This window comes from Eubalaena glacialis, chromosome 18 (assembly GCF_028564815.1).
Source record: "Eubalaena glacialis isolate mEubGla1 chromosome 18, mEubGla1.1.hap2.+ XY, whole genome shotgun sequence".
Lineage (NCBI taxonomy): Eukaryota > Metazoa > Chordata > Mammalia > Artiodactyla > Balaenidae > Eubalaena > Eubalaena glacialis.
The window spans coordinates 61,730,824-61,743,045 of NC_083733.1; the positions used below are offsets into that span (position 1 = coordinate 61,730,824).

Consider the following 12,222-nt stretch of genomic DNA (forward strand, 5'->3'; position numbering starts at 1 on the left):
CACCGCGTGGGCGCCAAGCGCAGGCCCCCAACGCCCTAGTCCCCTCTGGCCCCGCGGGGTCTGCAGGGCTTTGCGGGGACAGATGACCCTATAAGCTCAGTAACCGCTTGGGGTCTAAGTCGTTCTCATCCACACACTCATCTCTCTTTCGGGACCCAGACATCAAGGGAGAGGGGGATCCGGGAGAGGGGTCTTGGGGTGAGAATACCACTGTAAAATCTGGAATTGGAAAAGGATCTGGGGCAAAGTTGGGGGCGTAGGGGTCCAGAGGCCAGACTAGGGGCGGGGCCGGGGCTGAAGCAGCCTGGACGGGCGCCTGGGCGCCTTGTGCCAGGGCCCACATGGCCTGGCCTTGGCTGGAGATGCTGGGCTCTGGCGCAGGGAGCATCCCCGCGAGGCTGCGCGGAGGCGGGCTGCGGAATCCCGGGCCGTCCGGGAATGCGGGGCCGGCAGCTGCGGCGGCGACAGCAGCAAGGACAGGGGCAGGCGCGGGGCCGGGGGCGCCGGGGGCTCCGGGGTCCGTGGGAGCATCGCGGGCCCTGTGGCTTCGGCCCTTGGCCAGTCGTTCCAGCCGGGAGCGTTGGGCCCGGCGGTTCTTGAACCACATCTGGGGAGACGGGACCGGGAGGAGGTGTAAGAGGCGAGGGGCTGCGTGCACTCGCCTCTGCCCCGGGTATGAGGCTGCCCCGCCCGGGTGAGAAGCCGGCCTCCCCTCTCCCTCGGCCCCCCAGACACAATTAGAGGCCCCTGGGGTTCAGGAGGCCGCCGGGGAGGGATGCAGAGGGCAGGAGGGGTGCAGAGGGCAGGAAGGGTGCAGAGGGCAGGAGGGGCAGGGCTTGGGCACCCAGGGGCCTGGGGGCCAGGAAGGGGTCTGCCCGAGAGGGTCCGCGGGTTCAGAGGCCCGGAGGTCTGGGCACGGGGAGACCAAGGGGGGCGTCAGTCCCGGCCGGGTGGGGTTGGAGGGCTTGTATGGCACAGGGTTGAGACGGACTCGGGGTCCAGCCCTGGGTCGGCACCCGGAGACCCCTTGCTTGCTGCGTGACCCAGGGCAGCACCGGACCCCTTTGGCCTCGCTGATCCCCTCCTGCAGAGCGGAGAGGGCAGAAAGGTAGCCCAGAGGCAGGGCACTTGATAAGCGGGGAGGTGGGAGCGCGTCTGCTGGGGGCGGGGAAGGGCGGGGCCCGGTGGGGGGGCGCATCAGACCTGCAGTTTGTGCTCCTCTAGGCTGAGCCTGGCCGCCAGGCGCAGGCGGTCCTGGTAGCCGGGGTACTTATTCTTCTGGAAGTATTCCTTGAGCACGTCCAGTTGCTCTTTGGTGTACACCGTGCGCGCCTGCCGCTGCCTCTTTGGGGGTCCTGAGCTCCGTGTGGGGTCTGGCCAAGGGGGAAGCAGGGTCACACGAGCCCCAGCAACAGTCCCCAGCCCGCCTGGCACCCTCTCCCTACCTGCGCCAGGCCCTTGTGAGCAGCCGAGGGGCTCAGGCCTGAGGGCGGCAGGCAGTGCGTGGAGAAGCCTGCGGCATCAGGACCAGATGTTCTTGGTCAGACTCAGGCTCTCCGTACTTCAGCCCCAGCCCCTGTACCTTTCTGGGCCTCAGTGAACACAGCTTTGAAATGGGCCTGATCACAGCTCCTGGAGTATTCCAGGGCCCCCAGCCTGGGAAGGCACACAAGAGAGGCTCCTCAGGGCTCCCCCTCTCCCATCCAAGGGCTGGAGCCACCCTCACGTTTACAGGGGACCACTGCGTGCCAGGCTCTCTGCTCATCTCGCCTCAGTAATGTAATTCCATTCCCCAGACTCCGCTAAGCCCTCCCCACAGCACAGCGCAAGAAGCGCTCTCAGACAGCTGGGCCCTTCTCTGGATGCCCAGGAGGCCTCCCAGCCTTGGCCCTAGGACACCCCTTGCCCAACCCCACCGCCGGCCCAGAGCCCACTTGGTGGCCCAGACTCACCCATGAGAGACTTGGGTTCTCGCTTCCTCCTCACTGCTGCTCTGCTGTCTGCATTTGAGGCTCTGCACACAGGGCCTGGGGCTTACATCCCAGCTTTATGCTGTGCCCACCTGGACACACCCTAAGGGTCCTGGAACCCACCCTCTCTTGCCCCACCCTCAGACTCACTCCCTTGCAGGAGATGCAATCATTGATTAATCCCTTTTTTAATTGAGCAGCTACTACTCGCTGGCCCTTTCCTGGGAGCTGCCAATAACCCTCTGTGTTAAGACAGCCTGGGTCCTGCCCTTTTCCCTTTTTGGATGAATGAACTGGGTCTGGTTTGCCTGTTTGACTCAGGATCTTGGGTCCCAGGAGCCCAGCTTTCTGCCTCTCCCGGCTGCATTGACCTGGGACTAAACATCAGACTGAACTCCTGGCTTGTGCCAGGGTCTCCTGGGGTCAGGGAGGGACACAACTTATGCTGTTCATCCCCAGGGGACTTTTATTATCATCAGTGGGAGATGACAATTAAATAAGTGATCAAATACAACATGAAACAAAGCAAAGAGATCATGTGATTTGATTTACATCACTCTCTGTTGCTCACGGGGGCATCCTGCCGTTTACTCTGCGCCTTTTTGGCAACATTCAGCCATAATTGGACATCTTTCCTGCTTCTTGGGCAGTTGGGAATACATTGGTCACCAAGACAGTCGATGCCGCTGCTGTTGACAGGGGAGAATCTAGTAGTGTCCTTGGTCTATAAGATGTGACTCGAGGCCACCTTCTCCCTACTTTTTAAAGGAGATTAAATGGAACATCGTGATGTTTAGATGGGCAAAGATTGAGAATAGGCTCCATGCCAGGAATTGGTAACCGAGGGGTTGGGGAATCTGGCTTTCTCATGCTTTGGGAGTGTAGGCTGGTGTTGGAGACATTTCGTGATAGCTGCCAATACCCTCAGCCAAAGACCACCAGGGAGAAACTGGTGGTGCATCTGTTCTATCCAGACACCTGAGTGGGTGACGCCATCCTCTTTTGGCAGGACCTTCATGGGGTCAGGGGTCAGGGAGTCAAGGGAGAGCACAGCTGACAAGGCTCACAGGCCATGGTGCTGGAAATACATGGGAGATCAAATTCAAAGTTAAATAAAAATATATAGATGTTGTTATTATAGGTCAAGTTCATCGTTTTTAACTGCTTCTTAGTGTTAGATATAGTAATAATCCATCAACTCTTCCCTATCAAGCCTCATAAATATGCTGGGAAAGCAGGAGTGAACAGAAAAGCAAGGTCCCTGCCCTCAAAGATTTTGCAGCGTGGCAATTTATTTGGCCAATAGAAGCATAACTAGATGGACAAACTCACTGATACTATTTTAGGAAAATGTATAAATATGGAAATGTTCGTGGCAGCACTATTTACAAGAGCCAGAAGGTGGAAATTAAACAGAAATGTCCATCTATGGATGGAGGGATAAACAAAATGTCATTTGGTCATACCATGGAGTATTTTTTAACCATGAAAAGGAATAAAATACTGATCCACAATACAACATGGATGAACCTTGAACACATTAGGCCGATAGAAAGAAGCCAGGCACAAAAGGTCACACTCTGTATGGTTCCATTTATAGGAAATGTCCAGCATAGACAAAGCCACAGAGACAGAAGGCGGATTAGCGGTTTCCAGGAACTTGGGAGAGGGGAAAATTGGGACTAACTGGTGATGGGTATGGGGTTTCTATCTGGGGTTATGAAAAAGTTCCAAAATGGATTATGGTGATGGATGCACAACTCTGTGAATAAACTAAGAAGCATTGAATTGTATACTTTAAAGGAGTGAATTTTGTTATGGGAATACCTATCAATAAAAATATAGAAACGAATGCAATGCTGATTTTATTGCCTACTAGATCGATCAAGATGGGTTGGGACATAGGATGGGGAATGTATCTTTCTCTCACTGCTGATGGAATGAAGGTTGGTAAAAGATTTTTGGAGATTTTGGAAACCGAATTGGCGAGAATGAATAGGAGCGAATGAATGTAGTACCTTTTGGTTTTTATCAGAAAGAGATTTGGGCTGGGAGAATTCTTGACCACTGTGAACATGCACGAATATATTGATATTTTCTTGAACTACCAATCAGCTGCGTTAATGGGATCAATCCGTGTCCTTGAATAAGAGAAAGAATAAATAATTCTTGGTAACTTCAGACTGTGGAATGCTAATTAACAATTAAAAGGAATGAGGGGTAGAACCTTTAGTAACAATTGATGATTTTCAGTGTAGTCTTTGCATTGTTTGCCTGGTGTGTCTTTTTTCCAAAATAAATGTGTCCGGAGCAGAGTTCTTGTTAGGTTTTTTTTTTTTTTCTCCCAAATCTCCTAGTCTAGAATGAGAAAAACTCAAAGTTGATGACTAATGGTGTGTGATTGGATGAGTGTGCAGTTTTTGACATGGAGTAATGTCTCAGACACACTGTTCATTTCTGAGAATGTATACATTCAATAAGCACATACTATAGATATATACACACACACACACACACACACACACACACACACAACATATATCCATAATATATCTGCATTAACAACAACAAAACACCCAGTAAAAATGAATTACCCAGGGGCTATGGAGAATGATGTATGTTCATTTTCTCTCTTTCCTACTGCTTAACTATTATTATTTTTTCATTTGCAAGCAGGAAAACAAGGACAATTTCTGGCTCTAGATGCCGCCTGGGGCCACGTGGATGCCTTGCCTTCTGTTCTGACCTCATTCATCCCAGGGCTGGATGGAAACCCAGAGGGCAGAGCCCATCCAGGGACAGCTGGGGGAGCAGGAGTTCCTGAGGGTTCCTCCTTGGGTTTCCCAGACTGCCGTCCGATTCCCAGATTCAGATGGATGGGGAGGGTCGTCTACGGCCCAGAATCCCCTTGGGCAAAAGAGACAGAGATGGGAAAGGAGTCGGTAAAAATATGTGCTAAGAGGAAAAAAGTAGTTCTTTTATTTTTGATTCAATCAGAACAGAAACAATGGCTCTCTCCCTATCCATCAATTCCTTGATCTCCTCTGCAGCCGCTTTCCGGGCAAGCCCTGCATCTGGCCCTCCCCGTTTGGTTGATCCATCTCTGCCTCCTGCCTGGGAGATGCACACAGATGGCGAGACCTCTCCCGCTCTCTGTAATGAGAGGCATCACTAAAGGAGCAAGCTGGGCTTTGAAGACAATGCTGGGGAGATGAAGAGAAGATGGGGGAGGGGGATTTGATCTCTGCCTTCTAGAACTTCCTGGCCTGTCTTTCCATCATTGGGGTTCTTCTCTGGGCCTCTAGACATTGCTCTCTGCCTCTTCTTTCATTCTTGAAATATAGTCTATTTGCAGATTCCCTATTTGCCAATTGGCCTACTTGGTAAAATTTCTTTGTAACACCCAAAGGAAGACTCCTTTTCTAGTTATTTGCAGACGTGTGCAGAGCTGTGAAAAATTCGAGGGGCCAACCTCATGTGCTCGCAGCCGACCTGGAACACAGGGACACTCTGCCTTCTTGTTTCAGCTCTTATACTATAAACAGGTGCCCTTTTCGAGGTCTATTTGGGGCCGCATTTTGGGGGTATTTTTGCGCTTTGAAAACTGTGGTAAGATTTTATAATATTAATATCGTTTTAACCATTCATAAGTATACAATTCAGTGGCAGTAACTACATTCACGATATTGGGTAACCATCACCACTCTTTATACCTAAAACCTTTTCATCATCCCCAACAGAAACCCTGTACCCCTTAAACGCAACCTCCCTTTCCACCCTCCCCCCAGCCCCTGGTAACCTTTGCACTACTTTGTGTCTCTATGAACTTGACCACTCTAATTAACTCCTATGAGTGGAATCGGACAATATTTTTTCCTTCTGTGTCTGGCTCATTTCACTAAGCAGAATGTCTTCAAGGTTCTGCCATGTTGTAGTGTGTGTCGGAACTTTATTCCTTTTTATGGCTGGAGAATATTCCATTATGTATGTATATACCACATTTTGTTTCTCCATTCATCTGTTGATGGACCCTTGGGTTGTTTCCGTTTCTTGGCTATTGTGAATAGTGCTTGAACAAATATTGGTTCAAGTCCCTGCTTTCAGTTCTTTGGGATATATACCTAGGAGTGGAATTGCTGGGTCGTGTGGTATTTTTGTGCTTTTTGTTGGCGATTTCACTGTTTAAAATGCCCCTAAGCATAGTACTGAAGTGCTGTCTTCTGTTCCTTGCCAGAAGGCAGTGATGTGTCTTACAGAGAAAATATGTGTTCGAGATAAGCTTCCTTCAGGCACGAATTACAGTGCTGCTGGCCACATGTTCAACGTGAAAGAATAAACAATAGATGGTAAATATAGTGTCTTTAAACAGAAACGCACATAAAACAAGGTGACCTATTGATTGGTTGATGAAAAGGCAACTAGGGGCTCCCAGAAACATAGGAGCAGAAATGAATTCGAGAATTCCATGTTTGAAGTATCTTTATAGAACGTAGCTACTCAAAGAATCACAGCAAAAGACGTCACAAGTCAGAGCTTGGAAGGGAGGGACCCCGCGGGCATAACAAGCTCTGGGGTCTAATCTGGTGGGGGAGGAGTTGTGAAAATTCCCAGCAAAGTGCCAAGTGCCCGGGAAGAGTTAAATCTAACAGTGGCTCCCTGACCAGACAGCTTTCTGCCTCCACAAGTTACTCTTGATGTCTCATCCCTGCCCTATTCAGAAGGTTCTGGAAAGAACATGGTATGTGGCATCTGTGAATTCCTGTGGCTCTCTGCAGATGGGGAGCCTGCAGACGGGGAGGTAGGGAGGTGAAGGTGGGGGGGGGAATGGGGGTAGGGCTTGGGGGTGCTCCTGAGGGCAGCCCAAAGTCTGCCAACATCTGTCCCATAAAAACACACATGCCAACAATGAATAATTCTAGAGGAGGAAACAGGGTCCCTAAAGAGAGGAGAGATGGTCTGAAGTCGCAGGCAGAAGTGTCAGGCTCTTCGGTAACCACAAGGTGACAGCCAAAGGTGGGAAAACTCTTTCCCAGCATGAGGAGTAAGACATCTCGGCTCCCAGGTGCCCTCCCTGCCCCTCGGCGCCCCCCACTCTGTCCCCCCGCCCAGCCCCGTCTCTTCCTAGGGGTCTCAGTGTGTGAGAAGCCTCACACCCCCTCGTGGGGTTTCACGAAGCAGGAGTTTTCATTCTGTCCCGACGGTCGGTCCCTTCCCCTCCCCCACAGTCCGTCACATGACTGTCCCCCTCCCAAATCTGATCTAATTCTCTGCCTGCTCTGCTGAGGCCGCCTGGCCTAAGAGGATTGGATCATTTGCTAAATGGAACCAGGACAGGGTCAGAGGACCGGCTGTCTGGAGACCCAGGGGCCAGGGCGGCCGCAGGAGGGCGTCAGAGGAGATGAGGAGATGGAGGACCAGAGAGCAGGAGGGGGGTGGGGGGGGGCAGAGGGGTGCATGCGCACTCCCTGGCTGTTAAGGAAACATTTAAAGGGTAAGAAGGGTTCCAACGTGGTTGATTTCAAAAAATGTATCCCGAGCCTGTATCCTGATTTCCTACCCACTCTCCCCTCTCTGTCCCTTTGGGAGTAACAGGGAGTTCTGGAGGCAGGGAAAGGGGTTACATGTGTGGGAGTCTGGGGGTGTCTGACCGCGTCTCTGAGAGATGACCTGAGGTTCCTGGCCAGGGAATGTTCTGGAAGGGTCTGACCTGCCAGCAATCTTCTGCAGAGCCCCGAGGTCTAGCTCAGCTTTGGAGTGTTCAAGGAAAGCATTCGGTTTTTTTAAAAATACGGTATTTAAAATATATTTTGGGACTTCCCTGGGGGAGGAAGGTGCCTGCCCCAGGTCAGGCAGGGTGTTCTCCATCCATAAGGACCCACCAGTTGGAATCCCCAGCTGCTCAGACACGGCATCCAGGCCCTAGGGAATAAGATTTCAGGGAACAATAATCCAGTGAAAACTTCCCACGAGGTAGGTCTTATTGTCATCTCCACTCCACGGAGGAGGAAACTGAGACTCGGAGAAGCAGAGTCCCAGGTCCCATCACACACATAAGTGACAGAGCCACGGCTGAGCCAGCACCAGCCCCCCAAGCCTGAACCCTCCTGACCACCAAGCTACATGGCCTCTTAAGATGCTCACCACAGGCCCACGGATGTCAGATGTCCATTTCTCAGCAGAGAGAGGTTCTGTCAATTCCCAAGGACACATGGGGGTGAGTGGCATAGCCAAGAATAGAACCCAGATATCTTGGGCCCCAGAGCCCTGCCCTTGACTCCTCAAATCTACTTGGAATCCCCCCAAATAGGATGAGGCCAGTCCCCTCCCCTGCACTCACTGCAGCCCAGGCCTGTGACGTGGGCTTCCCGTGGCTCATCTGACTGGATGATGGTGGCAACTTGTCATTGTCCCCACTTTGCAGATGAGGAAACCGAGGTCCAGAGAGGTTATGTGAATGGCCCAAGGCCACACAGCGAGTAAAGGGTGGGCTTCACATCAGCCCTTGGCAAGACTCCCCCGACTTGGCTGGTTCACCCTCTCTCTGCAGGCCTGGGTGGCTCCCTTGTCCACTGGGGACAAGGAGCTGGGAGGGATGCCCTCACTACCTAACATGGGAGGTGGGGAAAACCTGGATTCATGGGCTAGTTAGAACCCAAAGTAATCAACTCAGCAATAATGTGATCCCTGAAGCATCCGGCATCCCAATCTAACTCCCTTCTGCTGCAATCATGAGTCCCTGGTCCTTTCGGTAAAACCACACCACAACTTCCCTGTGTGTGTCTCTACCTGCCTCTGCCCCTCTGCCACTCATTCCGCCACTAATCCATCCCATCCAGATTTCTTGAGCATTTACTATGTATCTGGGACTGTCCCAGGCACTGAGAATACAGCTGAAAACAAGATGAATATGATCCCAGCCCTCCTGGAGCCCACGTTCCCATGAGAGGGGCAGACAAGAGACAAGGCAGTGCTAAGAGTTTTGCAGAAAATAAAATAGCGTGAATGTGTTAGGCAGCTAAGGGGGTGCAGGTGTGAGGAGCCCTCAGTCCTGCGGTAGAGCTGAGACTGAAACTCATCAATGACCTGATGCAAGTGTCCTCCAGCATCTCACACTACCTGGGGCCACCCCCGCAGTCTAACCCCATTCCCTCCTGCTGCAATCGTGGGCCCTTGACGTTCCTTGACAAACACCAAGATTCTTTCTCGTTTGTACCTTTCCGTCTTGGTCATTCCGTCGTTGAACAAATGAATATTTATTCCCTCTTTGTATCTCTCCTCTGTCTCGCTATATCTCTCAGTCCTTTTATCTCCCTCAGTGTCCCTGTCTTTCTCTTGCTGTCCGCCCCCAGCTGCTCTGGGACCCTGTCTTGTGGGCCATCATGGGTCCCCCTCTCCTTCTGGGCTCCTTCCTTGTTCTTGGCTAGTTTTGGGGACAGAAAGAAGCCAGGGCGACAGAAGGGGAGTGAGTGGCTAGGAGCCAGATCACAGAGAGCTGGGCACAGGGTAGATTGTCTTCTAATTGTGGGAGGAGTTAATGCTCTGATCCCGAGCAGAGAATTGATGAAGATTGAGGCTATGGGGGTGGGGAAGAGAAGCTTCTGCAATCCTCCTGGTCTAGGCTACAAGCAGTCAAGGTGGTGAGGAAAAAGTTGGATTGGAGATAATATTTTCCTCCAATACCTTTAAAAAAAAAAAAAAGGCATAATTTACATACATTAAAATGCATATATTTTAAGTGATTAGCTTGATGGATTTTGACAAATGCTTACCCTTATCATGCCTATCAAGATGCAGAACATTTGCACCACCCCAAAATTCCCTCATGCCACTTTGCAGTCAATGCTCCTTCTCCACTCCAGGCAACTGCTTTTTCTGGTTTTTTTTTTTTAAATTGAGATCTAATTCATATACCATAAAATTCACCATTGAAAGTGTACAACTCAGTGGTGTTTATATAGTATATTCACAAGATTGTGTAACCGTCACCACTATCTAATTCCAGAACATTTGCATCACCCCAAAAACAAATCCTGTCTGTATCTACTAAGCAGTCACGCTCCATTATCTATCCACAACCAACTCCCTGCCCCAGTCCCTGGCAATGATTTTCTGATTTAAAAAAATGTGTTTTGTTCTTGAACTTTGGAATTATACAGTTCAATGGGTGTTTTCCAACACTACCAAGCAATTAACACAATTCTGACACTACCTGCCTGGAGACAGCATCAGATTCCACAGGCTAAGTCTCAGTCTCATAAGACTGTCCTCCTCATCCCCTTTAGACACCAATCTCAAGTCCAGATTGTCACCTGTGCTCCTGACCTACCAGCCATAAATCGGACGTTCCTATGATCCCCTCGTTGGGTTTCATTAATTTGCTAGGGAGGGCCCACAGAACTCAGGAAAACATTTACTCACTAGATTATTTTATTATAAAAGGATTTTAACAGCCAGATGAAGAGGTACAGATGATGAGATCCAAAAGGCTCCCAAACACAGGAGCTTCTGTACCGGTGGAGTTTGGGATGTGCCACGGTCTCAGCACATAGATGTGTCCTAGTTCACCAACCTCGAAGCTCTTAGAATCCCATCCTTTGGGGTTTTTATGGAGGTTTCATTACATTGGCATGATTGATGAAGTCCTTGGTCGTTGGCATTTAAACTCAATCTCTAGCTCCTTTCACATCCTAGGAGGGGGTAGGTGAGTGGTGAGTGTTAGAGAAGAGGAGGGGACTGAAAGTTTAATCCTATAATCCCATGATTGGTTCCCCTGGCAATCAGCCCATCCTTAAGTCACCTAGGGCTTTCTGAAGGTTGCCTCATTAACATAACAAAAGACATCTTTATCTTTCTCATCACAGGAAATCCTAAAGGTTTTAGGAACTCTGTGAGGAATGGTACCAAGACCAAAGATATATTTCTTATTATAAGTCACAATGTTACATGCATTATGCACTGTTTGTGTCTGGCTTCTTTCACTCAGCAAAAGGTTTTGTGAATCATCCATGATGTTGTACATGTAGTAGGATGTTCCTTTTGTTCCTTTCTCATTGCTGAGTAGTATTCCATTTTATGGCTATGTCACACTCTGTTCTTTTACAGCTCAGTAGACATTTGAGTTGTTTCCCATTTGGAAGTAGTATGAAAAAAAAGCTGCTATGAACGTTTCTGTACAGGTCTTATGGTGGACATAGGTTTTCATCTCTCTTGGATAAATATCTAGAAGTGGATCAACTTATAAGGTTAAAATAATTCATCTTTATAGAAAATAGCCAAGCAGTTCTCCAGTGTGATTGCACCATCCTGTTCCCACCAAAAGGTGTGAGAGTTCCAGTTGCTCCACAACCTCACCAACATTTGTGATGATCTTTTTCACTGTAACCATTTTGCTGGTCATGTGTAATATCTCACTGTGGTTTTAATTCTTCTTTCCCTAATAACAAATAACGTTGAATATCTTTTTGTGCACTTATTGGCCATTTGTATAACTTTTGTGAAGTGTCTCTTCCAGCTATTTTATTATTGAGTTGAAAGAGTCTTTCTTATGTATTCTGGATATAAGGTCTTTGCTAGCTATACGTTTTTGGTTTTTTTTTAATAAATTTATTTATATTATTTATTTATTTTTGGCTGTGTTGGGGCTTCGTTGCTGTGCATGGGCTTTCTCTAGTTGGGGCGAGTGGGGGCTACAGGGGCTACTCTTTGTTGCAGTGTGTGGGCTTCACATTGTGGTGGCTTCTCTTGTTGCGGAGCACGGGCTCTAGGTGCGCGGGCTTCAACAGTTGTGGCACGCGGGCTCGGTAGTTGTGGCTCACAGGCTCTAGACGCAGGCTCAGTAGTTGTGGCGCATGGGCTTAGTTGCTCCGCGGCATGTGGGATCTTCCCGGCCCAGGGCTTGAACCCGTGTCCCCTTCATTGGCAGGTAGATTCTTAACCACTGTGCCACCAGGGGGGGAGCCCCCCAGCTATATGTTTTGCAAATAGTTTCTAACAGACCGTGGCTAGGATGTTCTTTAACTTGATGTTTTTTGAAGGGTAGAATTTTCCCATTTTGTTTAAATCTAATTTATCAATGTTCTATTTCATGGTTATTGCTTTCTCTGACCCATCTATCTTTGCGTACTTCCCCAGGTCAAGAAAATATTTCTCTTTTTTTATAGGTGTTTTATACTTCTGCTTTTCATATTTAGGACTATGATCTCAAATTAACTTTTGTGTATTGTATGAAGGAGAGATTGAGGTTCTTCTTTTT

At 49.4% G+C, this 12,222-nt stretch overlaps 1 protein-coding gene across 1 annotated transcript; it reads right to left on the reverse strand.

Moving 5' to 3' along the window:
• Positions 1-88: 88 nt before the first annotated feature.
• LOC133077715 (tetrapeptide repeat homeobox protein 2-like) lies at positions 89-9,200 on the reverse strand. Its single transcript, XM_061172483.1, has 5 exons — positions 9,184-9,200; positions 1,583-1,656; positions 1,204-1,373; positions 845-1,084; positions 89-607 (listed from the first exon to the last, which is right to left on the reverse strand). Exons 1-5 carry the CDS (start codon positions 9,198-9,200, stop codon positions 89-91), a joined length of 1,020 nt encoding a protein of 339 aa, XP_061028466.1.
• Positions 9,201-12,222: the final 3,022 nt, after the last annotated feature.